At 45.7% G+C, this 15,359-nt stretch overlaps 1 protein-coding gene across 3 annotated transcripts in view; it reads left to right on the top strand.

Moving 5' to 3' along the window:
- LOC107305798 (phospholipid-transporting ATPase FetA-like) overlaps positions 1 to 15,359 on the top strand; it is a 71,221-nt gene that overhangs the window by 1,077 nt on the left and 54,785 nt on the right. Inside the window, exons 1-2 of one of the 3 annotated variants that reach the window (XM_015848363.2) lie at positions 8,218 to 8,544; positions 14,277 to 14,355. In XM_015848363.2, coding sequence (XP_015703849.1) covers positions 14,313 to 14,355 — 43 coding nt within the window. In that variant the 5' untranslated portion in view covers positions 8,218 to 8,544; positions 14,277 to 14,312. Of the gene's footprint in view, positions 1 to 8,217; positions 8,545 to 8,701; positions 8,995 to 14,276; positions 14,356 to 15,359 lie in introns of those variants that run through there. The other 2 variants (XM_015848362.2, XM_015848364.2) reach the window with 2 other exon arrangements.

The following is a 15,359-nucleotide window of genomic DNA, read 5'->3' on the forward strand; positions in this document are numbered from 1 at the left end:
GTGTCCAAGAACTGTGTAGATGTGGCACTGAGGGATGTGGTGGGCATGGTGAGGTGGGTGGGGGTTGGGCTGGATGGTCTGAATGGTCTTTTCCAGCCTTAATGATTCCATTATTCTATGGCCTCACTGCCTTTGAAATTCAAAAGCATGAGATTAGGAGGCCAACTTACAGGCAGCCAAAGACTTTATGAATCCCCATTCTGCTTAGATAGAACACATCCTAAGTATCTTCTGAATTACAGATAAAAATGTCCACTTCTCCCCCAGAATCCTTGCTTGTCTGATATAAACTATCTTACATCCTTCCTTGGTATCTGGTAATAGTTCAACCCTTAACACAGCAGTATGTCTCTATAGCCCTGTATTGAAGGATTTTCACAACACAGCATTGCTCTTCTCTCTGACCATGGAGATGTGACAATTTTGGTATCACTGACACCAGTTAAAGTCCCACGAAAACCAGCATGAATTTCTAAGTGAGTTTACAAGGGGAAGGGCAGTTTTTATGCTGAAGTTAACTTCCTTAACCTACATTTCTTCAAGTGATAAATTATTTCAGAAGTAACATTTAAAGGAAAAGTTAAGACCATATGTGACAGAGGCGCTTTCTGTGTTACTCAGCTGCAAACAACCAGAGCAAAATAACCTGCAGTTCACATTACAGCAGGATCTGTTTGCTTCCTTTGAAGCAAATGCCTAAGCAGTAAAAACTCTCTGTGGATCTCTGTTTAGTGAAATGTATGACTTACTGCACTTTCGCTTTGGCTCTAGTTGTTAACATATTCATGACCTACATACATCTTAGCAGAATTGAAAGTTGCTATTCCAGGCCTAAGCAGGAAAAAAATATATATATATAATAATAATAATAATGCCTGAAAGAGAGGGAACAGTAAAGTGCAGTAATTTGCTGACATGAAAGTATAACTCTCTTCAAGTTAGGCTGGAAAACTGCTTCCAGCATCACTGTGAATGGTACATCACTGTCAGATAGACAAGTCCCTGCAGCTAAGCAGCCATTTGTCTGCTTTGGAAAGGCCACCACGTCACACCTTCCATGCCCTGCATGACAGTGCTTAGCACACACAGTTGTCCAACCTCTTACAACTGTATGTCCAGCACAAGTCCTGTTTATGTCAGCATTGATTCCAGGAGGAGAAATATTTGATTCTTGTATATGTGTAGGGTGATATAATGGCGAAAAGTCACGAGTGCCCTCATTATGAGGCTGGAAAGCTTGAAGAGGTGAGTTCTACTCCACCATCCACAGCCACTGGATACATTTAGATACAAATATGTTTTAAAAACTGTTTTTCCCACTTCAGAAGTTGAATTATGTAGTTTACCAATGTTTCCAAATCTGTACCCCAAGAAGGAGCGTTGAAAGGAGGAAAAGAAAGTAGATCACAGTCCTTGGTTTTCTCCACACAGTATGAGATGTCTGGGCTGGGGCTGTACGATAATGGGTTGAATCCAAGGCCAATGATGGGCTGCATGGGCAGGACTGTGACCGGTATGAGAACAAGGCTCCTTTTCATGTTCCTTGGCTACTTTTTTACTCTCCCTGACTCAGCCCAGGGGCCAGTGCAGTTCCTTGCCCACCTGTACTGGTTGTTCAGTGTTACACTTTCATCCATTGTTTCCTTCCTGCTCCAGGAGGTTTCCCAGCTACAGTTTATTGCCCTTGTAGCTACTGTGAGTTGTAGTTTTAGAGGCCACCTGGATTACCCACTGGTTTAACATTAAGCAGACCTTCCCTTTTCCCAGTTCTTTGGCAAGAGCTGTGTGCAGCTTATACTGCTGTTATCAGGACTGTTGCCAAGCCTTTTCACTTCTCAGACAGATAACATTTATTTTACTTTTCCATCTTAAATCTCTCCTTCTTCCTCCTAATCTCTCTCCTCTCCTCCTTCTCCTCTCCTCTCCTCTCCTCTGTCCTTCTCTTCCTTCTCTCCTCTTCCTCCGTCTCCTCTCCTCTCCTCTCCTCTCCTCTCCTCTCCTCTCCTCTCCCTCTCCTCTCCCTCTCTCCTCTCCTCTCCTCTCCTCTCCTCTCCTCTCCTCTCCTCTCCCCTTTTTATTCCCTTATCTCCCCTTCCTTTTCCTTCCTATTCCCCTTCTCTTCTCCCTCTAACTCTCCTCCCCTCTCTTCTCCTGCTGTTCCATTCCACTCAATTCCATTCAATTCCACACAATTCTTCCATTGTGTCTTTTCCTTCAGCCATGTTTGTAAGAGGCAGCAGGGAAGCCTCTTCTTGTTTTGGTAACAAACAGAAGACTGGAATTAGGAACCAAAAATGGACAAACTTGGTCAAAATTGTTGGGCACTTGTAAAATGAAAGAAATTGTTTGTTCAAATCTTTCTGCCATCAATTAATGGTAAATCCTAGAGACAGCCTGTAGACTTTAAAATGCAGCAGCAGCAACCATAGTATAAAGGGCTCAGTGACACCACATAGATCCAGCAAACCCTAAAACAATATTTTGTGCCTCCTTCCCCACTGTTGAACCTAGGGCTGTTCTGAGCAGAAGAGGCATCATGTCACTTCTTCAGGCTTTGAAACTTTTGAAATGATATTTAATGTATAACTGGAATCACTACCACTATTGCCCCCAAAGCTAATCCAACCTTACTTTTTCTAATAGAATTATAACTTTCACTTCCCTACACATGGCCTTCTTTCTGCTCTGACTGTATCATCATTGCAGAGGTCTTTGGGGATTACATGTTTTCTAGCACTTTGCTTCATGCCAGGGAGCTTGTCCAGGTATTAACTGTCTTTAGAAAACATTTATTCTTCACCCACACCGTGCAATACCACCTGTGGAACCAAGCTGCTGGGCAGTGTGGGCACTGTGCACTGTGGGCACCAACACCACAATGGGGTGATGGGCTCATGATGTGCCACATCCTGTATGAGGGGCACTTTGCTGCCTACCACAGTTCAGTGCTGCAAGGAAGTAAAAAACTCATAACAGGAAATAATGGAATTAACTGCATGTGATGAGAAAAGTATTTTTATTTCCCTGGCTGAGGCACTCGGTACCACAGAGCACTGCTGATACCTGACTTCATTCCTTTTTGTCTCTCAGAGTCTGATTTAGTCTTCTGTCATGTGGTTTCTCCAGCATATTCCTTCTCTTCAGGCTGCACATCTTTGCCTTCAGCAGACACATGGCAACAGCTCTGACTGCTGTCAGAAGCAGCAGATGTCTCCTCTTCTGGTGGAGCTTTTATTCTGCAAGCTGAGAAACAAAACGTGGTGTGAAAAATCCTAACACAGGAGGTTAAGTTAAATACCTGCCTTCCTTCTGATATGGAATCATAGAATAACCTGAGTTGGAAGGGAACCATAAGGCTCATTGAGTCCAACTCCTGCATCCCCTTTGAAAGAGGAGGATCTTCATACCAGAGGACCTCCTGCAATGCTGCATCTCACCCCAGCAGACAACATGGCTGTGGTTAACCTCAAGTTGGAGCTGTACCCCCTGAATCCTCTTTTTTTTTTTTTTTTTTGTATGGCTGCAGAGGGATTTCTGTGCACGAATTCTATTCAAGTTAATGGGAACTCACAGCTTAAGCACAGAGGTGAGAATAATGCGGCCCTTTGTTCTCAGCCATCTGAGTGCAGAGGAACATGTGTTTCTGTTAAACACCTGGAGAGCAAGGGAGGGCACTGCCCGACCTGAATAGAAGCAAAGTCTGCCAGCGCCGGACCCTGGCACACCTGCATGTCAGTGGAGCTGGCAGAGCCCTGCACTCCTGCTTTGGTGCAGAGGGCATTCTGTGCTGGAAGGGCAAACTGCTGGTGAAAATGCCATGCAGTTTCTTTGGGGAAATCTCCAGGGAAAACAGTGGGTTTGTGCACATTTATGTCAGGGTGCATTAGAACAGCTGTTTCAGATCTTTGGGTAATTAGCTGAAATCTGATTGTGCAGAGGGGAGCCAATTTCTTCCTGATGCACCAGGCTCCCCCTGCCTTATTAAGGCAGCTTTTTTGGTTTTTTTCTCTTTTCTTTTTTCCCTTGACTTCATGCTGGCCATGCTCCTTTGCCATGGGGTTCAGTTTTTCTTATTCACTTGTCAGTGCTCTGCATAGGTACAGAATGATAACACGGAGTATAGAAAAGGTTGCCAGTACTACAGAGAATGTCATGGGTGGCAGCAGGTTGCCTCAGAGTTTTTCTTGGCAGGATAGATGTGACTATAGCCTGGAAAAAGAGGCAGTGCTGATGTATGTACACATGGTGTGTTTAATTTGGAATTGTGGCTAAAGTCTTTATGAGCATAATGGATGTGACATGACATTTAAAGGAAAACTCTCAGAGCACCACCTGAGCTTCTCACGTGAAGGCTAATTGTCAGAACAATACGTAAAGTAAATCACAAGGAGTTAGGCAAATAATTCCCAGCTCCGTGGGTGATGCTGTAGGAAATGCCTAAGCTACCTGTCCCTGAAGATACCAGGATCTCCCACTGCCCTCGTGCCTGACGGGGAGCTGCATTGCAGCATTGTCCAGAGTTTTGGGCACTGTTCATATGATCAGATAGATACATGATAGGATCCAAGGAGCAATGCCTCTCTTGCCTGCACATCTCTCCTTGGCACATCTGTCAGGCATCGGTGCTTGCTGTCCCACTGCAGCAGAGGTCATAAAGAGAGCACAAGGCCAGAATGCCTCTAGGTGACCAGTGGAGATATTGTACACTGTGTATAGCCATTACAGGGCCCTTAGGGTCCTGTAGTATCATGCTAAAAGTGCTGTTTTTCCCATGAGTGCACATCAGAGTGAAGACTTTGTACAGCACTTAGGCCTTTTGTTGGCCCCAGATGGGTTGGATGTCATCAGCATGTTTGAGCAGAGGGTTCCACTGGGGGCATCCCAGTTACTTAGTGGTGTGAGCTGGTTTGGTGATGTGTCTGAGCAGCACACATGTGGTGGTGTTTTAAGTGCCACCAGATACAGTATATGTGTCTGTGGCAGCCACTGCCTCGCAAATAACAACAGGAGGTCTTGTGTAACACCTATGCCTCAAAGGGCTCTCTGATCTGAGCCTTTCACAGGCTGGGCTCCTGCCTTATCCTCAGCCATAGACTTTCTACTCATGCAAGCATGAATAGCCTTTAATGAGCCCTCCCATAGCCTTTAACAAGCCCTCCCAAGAGTCCCCCTGAGAGTCCACCATAGGTGATTAGGAACCATGTGCTAAAAGCAGTGTGGGCACATCTGGGCTGCTGCCAGTTAATCCCTGTGCTCTCTCCATGCTGTGCCACCAGCAAGTGAAGAGGCATATATTTATGGTCCAAGAATATAACCCTATGACAGCTTATGTCCTGTTCTGCCTTCAAATCGCCTAGCAGCTATTTCAGGTACCTGCAGGACTTTCATCTTTGCAGACGTTCCTTCCCTACCTGCACGGTGAAACTGATGGGAGGTCGTAAGCACAAGTTACCAAATCTGGTGAGAACTGGAAACCTCAGGGACTGGGTGTTCTTGGTCCTCACTCCCTGAAGAATTGAATGGAAAATTTATCTCCTCCTCTGTGTAATTTGAGCAGCTGAACCCATATGAACACCATTTGACTGAAAGTTTTTCACCTCCGCTCTGTCTCCTATGGGCTGTGAAGGGGCAGAAAGACAGGGTCTAATTTAATTGCTGCTTTAAAATGTCAGAAGGTATCACATTAGCTGGTGCTGGTGCCAGGAAGAGGAGACCCACAGTTTGCAGATCTGGTTGCTGCTTTCCTTTTGAAGTCAAGAGGCTGCACTGCTGTGGATATCTCATGTATTTCCCTAGAGGATCATTGTTTGTTAAAGGCTCACAGCACTGGGACAGGGGTCTGATGGAGAAATGGAATTTTGAGCCACAAACCCTTCCTTCCATTCTGCAGGTAAGTGGCACTCCAACAAATTCTGACCTGTATGAGTCATGTTATTCTGCACACGCCTACTGAAACTATTTTCTGACCATTTCCATTCGGCATCTATCTTACAGCACTGTGTTAGCTTCCACCTGCTGGAATAAGCAGTGAGGTACGGGAATACTGTGGTATAATCCTGCAGTGCTGAAGCTGTGTACCAGGCTTCAGACTGCACCCATGAAGCTATGCATGGTGGGGGGAGGGAATCCAGGGCATCCCTTCCAGTAGGGTCACTTGGAATATCTTATTTCAGGGGATGCATCAATGGGAGGTCGGCCTCTTTTCCCAGGTAACTGGTGATAGTACAAGAAGAACCGGAGATAGAAAGTCTGCCAGTGGGATGAAATATCCATATGATCCCTTGCAGCTTTTAAACATGCTCATGACCACAACAGATGTGTCTGTGGGCTCCAAAGTGGGGCTTGCTCCTTATCCCTCTCCTTGTTGGAGGCTGTTGGAAGCAGGGAGGAGGAAAGCATAGGGTATGGGAGGAGACCACAGTGGTGTGGGGTCTGGGGTATGCCCAGCTTGGCTCTGTAATGAGAGGTACCAGCCACTGTGCAGCAAGTCAAGCTTCAAACGTTCAAACTGGGCAAGACTGGAGTTAGAAAACAGTAGTAGAAAGCCAAACTCACTGGTGCCCATTTTGAACTGTACAGGAGAGGTGTGAAAGCAGTTGCATAGGAAGGACTTTCACTAGGGCTAATATTTTTTTCTGCTCTATGGGATGCTCCAGGATGTATTTTCCTCCTGTTTCTCTCTACATGGGTTATGCTTTCTGGTTACTTAAACCACTGAGAGCCTTACTAAGTCACCAGGCATGTTTGAGTCCTGTGTCCTCCAGAGAGGATCATCTGCTGTCTCTCAACATTGATATTTAGAGGCACAGAGGATGTGGTCCAGTGTCACAGAGGATGAGGCAGTGTCATTGCATCTTGAGTGTAGCTGAAATCTAGCACAGGCTGAGTGTCTGGACATCATTCTCCCAGCTGTGGGAGGCTAAAGTTTTAATGGCACCCATCCTGCCCTTTGCAACTGGTGGACAGCTGGGAAAGTGGAGGAACCAGCAGTGAAGAATCATGGTTTGGATGTAGCTGCTTGTTTCTATAAACAGAAAGCGTCCCTCCATGATGAGTTTAGAAATCTGTAAGGAGGAAGGAAATGGTGTGATCATTGGGAAGCTGTTTCCCAAGGGCCAAAAGTGTAAAACAAGAAGAGGTCTCAGAGATTATTTGGTACATTAAGTGACTGTTGCTCTTCTGAATGCTTCCACATGTGCCAAACTTAAATGTGCAGGTTCACTGAAGTTCATGGGGGATGTATAACAGAAGGAAAAAGGCACTGCCAACATATGTTTGATCAAAAATCAAGAACAAAACAACCTATCCAATTCATAGCCATCTCAAAGTATAAACAAGACCCAAGGCCAGCTGACTCTGTGGTTGAGTCCACTCTCATGTCAAAGGGAGGAGATGGCTTCTGCTCCAGGAAGGAAGAAATGACTGTGGCCAATGTTGAAGTGATATGAGTAGAAAGATGGCAGCAAAGCAAGTAGAAGTAGTGTAGAATTATTAGCTAACATTGTCTGAGACAGGCATAGCTTGGAAGAACAACCCCGGAGTCAAAGAAAAGGGGTACAGGCTTTTATTCTTCCTTCAGAAATTGCCTTTGGTGCTATGAGGTCCTGTTCATCGCCACCCTTCACTGATCCCTTTATGACCACAGAAACTCTGCCACTGCAGCATCCAGGCCTTCCATGGCTTTTGTTTTGTTTTTTCTTGATAGGACTTCAGACAACTTCATTTTACAGAGAATACCCTTTGTGAAGACTTTGTCCCTCAAGTTACTACAATTAATCAGCTGATTAATGCGTTCAAGTGTTTATGTGTAGGCTTGAAATTAATTCTAGCAGTATTTCTGTAAACCCAGTGGGGAAACACTGCAGATGAAGAGAGAAAAAAGCAGAGAGAGACACACATTTGGTAGATGTTACTGTTGACACATCTTAGGCAAAGAACTCAGCGATTGTAGAATAATTGCAGTGCACAGGAAGGTGGATTACTGCTGCAGTTGGCCCAGTTTGGGTCATTCAGTGAACCTGGTCAGCTCTGGCATATGGAGATCACTGCCTATATGGTCCCATAACTTGGGGAAAGAAATCAGTGTGGTGGGAACACAGGGGAAGGTTGGGAGGCTCTTCAGGGTCCCTGGGGCTGTCAGGAAGGAGTGTTCCAGAGGGCAGTGAGGCCACACGCATGTCTGGGCAACCAAGGGGAGGTCACACTGCAGGGATGAGCAACCCCTGACGTCTCAGCAGCTGAGTGATCCTCTGACGGGCTGGAGGAAGCTCTGTGGTTGCAATTATGCAATTCTACTTGATGAGGTTTTTCTCTGCAGAGTTTTTGCTGCTCGTGACTGTTTGAAAGTGTGCGAGGTGGAGCCTTGGGATCAACCTGAAGGAGAGTTTTTGTGGGTTTAGAGAACCCTGACTGATTTCAGCAGTAGAGCGTGGGGTGGCAGCTGCTGGGAGATGGATCCCTTACCAAGTTCATCCTCTTTTAAGGCAATTTGATATGCTGGACGCTTTCACCCTCTTGCTTTGAACGCTTCAGCATCAGCAGGAGGTAGGTGAGGAGATCAGCTGTCTCTCCTGCAGAGTCACACGGGGTGCTCCTCTCATCTGGGGTCTTTCGCAGCTCTTTGTGCTGGGTGTTTAATTTTTTAAGGAGCCGCTACTCTGTGTCTGTGTCTACAGGAAACAGAACTTAAAAAAAAAAAAAAAAAAGAGGAAGGATTTGGCGAGAAGCCAAGCCTAGTGAGTGAAGTAAGAAGCAGGGAAGTTGGAGTCAATGTAGTAGTTACCGGGACGTTGTATGGCAGAGCGGGGCCACGCCGGATCGATCGTTCGGGGTGGGAGAGCGGCGCACGATGCCCGTGTGTCTCTGCTTCCTTGGGTGAATGCCATCGCTGAAGCTGCTGATCCTGGGAGGGGATCGAGCCGCGAGTAAAGGAGACCAGAGGAGTGCTATGGAGGGCAGCAGCTTTGTTGCTGTGACTTTTAGGAGCCTTCCAGGGTAAGATCGAACGCTTCCCTTCTCCAAGCCTCTCTCCTCGGTCAACTTTTCGCAGTGGGGAGTGGGGTGGGGTTGTGGGGGGGAGACGGCAAACTTGCTTTTTTCCAAACTCCGGACAACTTTGTAGAGCTTAATCGCCGTTCTATGGGCTGAGTTTCTTTCTTATTTATTTATTTAACCCCCCCCACAACTCTCCCTTTCCCGAGAGATCTGATAGGGCGGAGCAGCCGCCGCGGTGCTGTTGTTCGGCGGCGCTGGGGGGGGAGCGCAACGCACCGCAAAGCACCGCAAAGCACCGCACCGCCGCCCTCCCGGTGTCAGCGCTGAGGGGTGCTTTAATGAAGACAGATGGAGGATGTTGGATCGTGGCTTTGAGACGTGGCAGATAACAGGCTGTTTCCTGGCAATTACAGCTAATTGCGCTGGCGTGTTGGAAGGGAGGGGGGAGTTTCCTGGGTTTTTGCGTATCCATCTGGCTGAGGAGCTGGCTCACCCCATCCCAGGTACATCTTCAGGTGTTTAACGCCCTGGGGAGTTCTCAGAGCGCCTTTCATAGTTGTAGTGAATGAGTGGATGTAAATCTAAGCCGCCACTTCTTCTGCAAAGCCTGATGATCGGAGTGACCATGTTTAGTTTCCTCAAGTTATTCCTGGCTGAATTCAGACCTGCCCCATTCCAGCCCCAGAGGAGCCTGATTCTGAGAATGAAAACAAACGTTTCAGTTGCCAACTCTGCAACCTGCTTTTGGTGTTCCCCTGCCTGGGGGGGATGCAGGACACGCTGCTCCCTGCTTTGTTTCTGAGGTGTTTGAACAAAAGGGGGTGTAAGAAGAGGTGGAAAAAAGTACATGCTGACACGTATCAGTTTTAAAGATGATTAGTGCTAACCATTTCTGGCTGAAACACTAAGTATTTGCTTTAGATAGGAGGAGGAAAAGTCTTCATACTCTGAGGAACCAAAATCTGAGTAGTTTGAAAGAGTTGACGCAGCAGACCTTTGAAGGAGGCCCTTTACAAACATAACTTTCTGTGGCACACTACAAGGTCAGTCCATGCCAACTGTGCCAGGCCATTGTGCTGCTCTTCCCAGAGCTTTAGAAAGCATTGCACTACCACGATATCCCACTCTGTGATACCCAGAACAAACATGACTCCTGGTTCATTGTTTGACATTGTACATCCCTTAGCAGAAGTGCAACGTGGGGATGGAAAAAGCAGAGAGATTGGGGAACCTCATGTATTTTAAACCCTCTGAATTTTCCCAGCTGTGCCTTCAAATGCAGCTTATAGTGATATGCATTCAAAACCTGGGGCTTTGATTTGCTTCATCTCATGGTGCTTGGCAGCACTGCTTTACCAAGACTGCAGTATGGGCGGTCTTGAACCCCACTGTCATGCACTGTGCTTGGGATGTGTTTTCTCATATGTTGAGCTGTTGGGTATTTTGCTGACTATTTGGTACTGCAGCATGAGAGAAAAAAATCAAAATCAAAACAACGTAAGACTTGTGAATATTTGTTGTTGTTACATCAACTAAATACAGAAAGAAAAATAACTTTTAAAACTTGATCTGGCACAGAAAGTTGGTGAGTGAAGGCATGAAATGGATTCTGAATCTTTACCTGGCAGAGCTATTTCAGTTCTTTAGAGTGTATAAATACCACAGTGTGCATGGTGGCTGAGGAAATCTTGTTTTCCTGCCTATTTTCCTTGGACTCTGGGTGCTCATTTCTAATATTAGAGCACAATTTGCTGCCACCTGAAATCCACTGAAACCAATGTTTGCACAGGAATTTCAGCCTGTACTCAACTACTCCCCATGATCTGGATCAAAATAACCCTTCCAAAGATTATTCTATTTAGTGTGGATCATTTCACAAAGTCTGGAGCGAGGTGATGGGAGCAGAAGCACTGAGTATTTCCTAGCTCATATTTATCATAGAGTCTGATGTATTGTGTAGTTACGCCCTGAGAAATGGGGCCAAGAAAGCAGACATGTTTTCCATCTGGAACATCTGCTCTCCGTTCATCGCTGTTGTGATGTATTGTTCCTTGGTTTTCTACCCCTCACTGTGGTGGCATCAATGTTTGTGGAGCACTGCAGGTACAAAAGCTTTCTGTAGTGAAAAGTCATAATGTATTCATAGCTCGTGAATACTAATAAATCAGGAAGTGGGAATTGGAGTTTAAAATGACTTTTGTGCTATAGGTTGTGGAGATATGGGGAAGTGAGCTGTGTCCTGCTAGGCAAAGGGGCTGGACCTGTGTGATTAAAGACCTCTCTATTCCCGGTACATCATGGAAAAGTGAGGGTTACCTGGAGTAAGCATGAAGGAAACAAAACCACTGAGAAGATGGAGTAGTGGAAAAGCCAATTGGTGCTGACCCAGGGGAGGACAACTTGAGGAGATGGAAGCAGTGCTTCACTTTGCATTTGGGAACAGCTGGTGCCAGGGGAAACAAAGGCAAACAGGAAATTGTCTTCTGACTACTGAAACTTTTCATGTGTTTAGTAGGGTTTTCAGTTAATTCAGGGATAGGAGGTTGTGAAAGTGCCTCCCCAGAATTTGAGAAGTTCTTTGCGCCACATAAAAATGAAACAACTGAGAAACATCATTTTTTCCAGAAAGCACAAAGGGAAATTAAAACCAAAGCAGCACACGTGAGTGACGAGGGGATGAAGAGCCTTCAGTTGCAACATGTGGAAAGGAAAGTGAATCTCAAATTTGAAAAAAAAAATAAAAAAATAAAAAATGGAGGCATAAAGAAAACTAAACTGGGATGTGAATGAAGGTGACATCTGCAATGTAGCATGCCTGTGAGAAGATCTGCAGGCTACACTGGGAGCTCAGGAAAAGAGCTGGGATGGAGGGCAGGCACGGTGAGGATCAGCCAGGAGATGTCATCTTGCTATACAAGCCATGACAGCCAGCACAGACAGGAGCAGGATCTGGAGCACCATCACAAGGGATTACTCCACCACCATTTGCTTAGGTTTGTTTGCATGCTTGCAGCCAATGACCTCTAGGACTGACACCCACAAGAATGGAGGTGAGCTGGCATAAAGCGGGCTGCTAGCATGCTATGTGGTTTGCTAAGTAAAGGAGCACAAGGATTAGATGTGTGAGTCAATAACAAACAAGAAAATGGAGGTATTTGTAATAGAATGAAAATAAAGCATACAGCTTTGCACAACAGGGGTGTGTCAAGACCTCAGTAGTATTACATGTGTGCCCATTGAAGACTGACACGTTCTCAGGTGGCAGTGTGGTTAGGGCAAGTCAGGAACTGCATTTTGCAGAGATGTTTGGGTCAGCTTGGGTTCATAATTCCTGTACTTTGGCTAAATAAGCTGCTGTGATAAATCTGTGTGATGGAAATAACTTGTCGGAGATGAATTGGGTGTGAATGGATGGGGCAAAATTACTACCCATATCTGCCCTAAAAGGCAGTGCTCTGTGGGAGCAGAGAGCATGCAGCATTATTTGTGCTGAATCAAGCTGCTCAAAATGGTAACTTAAATTGGCTGCTGAGCAAAGATGTGCAAGGAATGCAATCCTCATCAACTGCACTGAGAAACCAAAGGAAGTAAAGGTGCTGTCCAACCAAATTAGTGTATTGTTGCAATCAGGTCGCCTTACAGAGGTTGTGTCTGATACTGATGATCTGAAAATCACAGTCATTAACAAAACCCATGTGCCAGAGCTGGAGGAATTTTCACATTTTTTGATATGACATGGATCTGAGCTCCATCGGCTGTTTCATGTTATTACTGGTGAAAGAAGGCATAGACCTTCTTTCTCTTCCTTGCTTCTCATGTACATAAACATCGCTTTTTTCCCCCTGTTGAAAATATATCCCTCATCATTGGAGTGCACAGCTGGTTTTGGAGCTGCAGATAGTCCTTCTGTAATATCTGGCAAATGCAGCAAGGTGTGAGTTCAGCAGTGTAACTGTACCAAATGCTAATGGGCATAGTGCTAACTATTGGATCTGCTCATCCTGGAGCTCCAGGAAACCCAACATCTTCACTTCTGGATGCATGGGCAGCAAACCTCATCTTCATACCAGCATATGGGCAGCTTTCAGTGCTAGCAAGCAAGTTTTGGTAAGGGGTGATACTAATCGTCCTGAAACGTGATGGAAAAATATGTTGTAAATGACAAAGCAAGGTCAGCCAGGGATAAGAAGGCATATCTCAGGCTGCTAAAGATAGCTCTGTCTTCTCATCTGGGAAGGAGAATCCCGGAGTGGTTTGGGTTGGAAGGGATCTTAAAGAGCATCCAGTTCCAACCCCCTGCCGTGAGGTCAGGGGGTCCACACTGTCAGCCACAGTCAGCCACAATGCCCAGAGTCTCATCCACAAAATCACTGGATGGATATATCCACACAGAAAGCACAGAATAGAACATCTACACTGAAAAGCAGGCACGAACTGCAGAGTTTTCCTTAAGGTTTACCTCCACTGTAAAAAAAAAGATGTGAAGGTTATGTCTGCACCAGGCACAACCCGGGGATATCAGCAGTGCTCTGGGACAGTGGTACAGGCTGTGTTTCACAAGTGTTTGTTTCCAGCATAGGTTATCTGCTATGCTTGTTCCCTTAGACAGCCCTACTCCTGCACTAATAGGATTTCAAAGAAGGGAATTAAAGTCAGTACGTTCTGTTGGTGCAGTGTGTATGTCTGCAAGTTATCGTGGTTGCTTTTGTTGTTGTTCTCTATCCAAAACTTTTAGTTTTCCTCCATGAAATACGAGCAGTGTCACAGTGCAAATGCTTGTTTCTGCCTCCTAGGAAACTTGTTCCAGATAAATCACGATTCTCTCAGACGTCTCACCTTGGCTCTGCTGTCTTGTTAAGCAGTGACATGGTGTTCCTGTTGCTTCAGGCATTCTGGGCACTGCTTGCTTTGCCCTTGCTGGTGTTCAGCACCAAAAGTCCTCCAAACAATCAGAACACCAGAAGTTTAAATACCAGCAGACTGCTCTTCAAGGAAGCTGGTCTTGCTCTGGGTGGATGCCCTGTTTCTCCGCACCCAAAGCACAAGCCCTGGGAGGGGACTTCTCCCTTTCACACTGGACCAAAGTAGCAGGAATGTTCTTTTTAAACCCATTCCCTTTGAAGAGATCAAAATCCCCAAGGTAAAGTTCACTCTGAGGAAGTGCAGCCCACAGACCTGCGATGGTTTTGCCTTTAAAATGCTCCAGAATTATGTTGTGTCTCATGTTGTGCCATGCTGTGGGGAAGAAACCGCTGTGAATTACCTTCTCTTTTGTCTTGCAGAAATTCCATGGAGTTGGACTAAAATAAAGTTTTGGGATGTCTCTGTTTGGATTAAAATTTGGAAAGAAGAAACTGAAAGGTGAGTGTGGTCTGGCAATACATTTTAGGTAAGGAATGTAAATCCAGCACACGTGTGAGCACGCCTGGGAGCATAGCTTACAGCTGCAGAGCAGGTGGAGGAAAACACCGTCTAGTTTGCTCTTCCTGCATTTCATACTGCCTTGGGGAAGTGCTGTGTGCCAATGAGCAGGAGGAGATGTGAAACAGAACAGGCTGCAAAGTTAGCAGGCTGTGATGGCTTGGGGAGATCTGGGGATGTCCTTTCCACCTAGATCTCTTGGGCAGTGTGATGAGGAGCAGCGCGCTGTGCGGTTTGCTGCTCTGATAGTCCCACAGGAGGAGGTGGTGGATCCCAGGGGAGGCTCTCTGCCACCCCCAGGTCTGCCTCCTTCCTGGCTTTGGAAGGCAGCGCAAACTGCTCTGCGAGACTCTGTCAACCCAGGGCACTTCCATGTGCTGAACAGTTCTGATCACTGAAAAGATTTTATTGCTGTATTAGGAAAAGTTTGTGTTTTCTTGTATCTATTTGAGCAGAGCAGTGCTCAGTCCCTCTTATATTTTTTAATGCCATTATTCACCTATTTGAAACCAATGGAATCAAACTATAAGAATTCAAGAGGATAAGGGAGAGCAAGGTGATCAGAAAATGAGGCGTTTCCATAACAGGAAGCCAAAAGATCTCTTCTTTCTCTCTCTTTTTTTTTTTTTTTTTAATTATTATTTTTAAATTATTTTTAATTTTTCCACCCAAACCTGGGGGTGGGCTGTACTTGCTCCTTGCATCCTTGGAGTAAATACCAGGGTTGAGCTGCTATTTTAATATAACAGTTGGAAGCCTTTGCATTTGGGAAGGTCCTTAGGACTGAGCTGCTGATAGAATGAGAGGTAACAGCTTTAAAGTAAGTCAGGGTAGATTCGGGTTGGATATTAGGAACAATTTCTCCTCAGATAGAGCGGTCACAGGCATTGACACGGGCTGCCCAGGGAGCTTGTGGAGTCAGCATCCTTGGAGGTGATCAAGAA

This window comes from Coturnix japonica, chromosome Z, assembly GCF_001577835.2.
Source record: "Coturnix japonica isolate 7356 chromosome Z, Coturnix japonica 2.1, whole genome shotgun sequence".
NCBI lineage: Eukaryota > Metazoa > Chordata > Aves > Galliformes > Phasianidae > Coturnix > Coturnix japonica.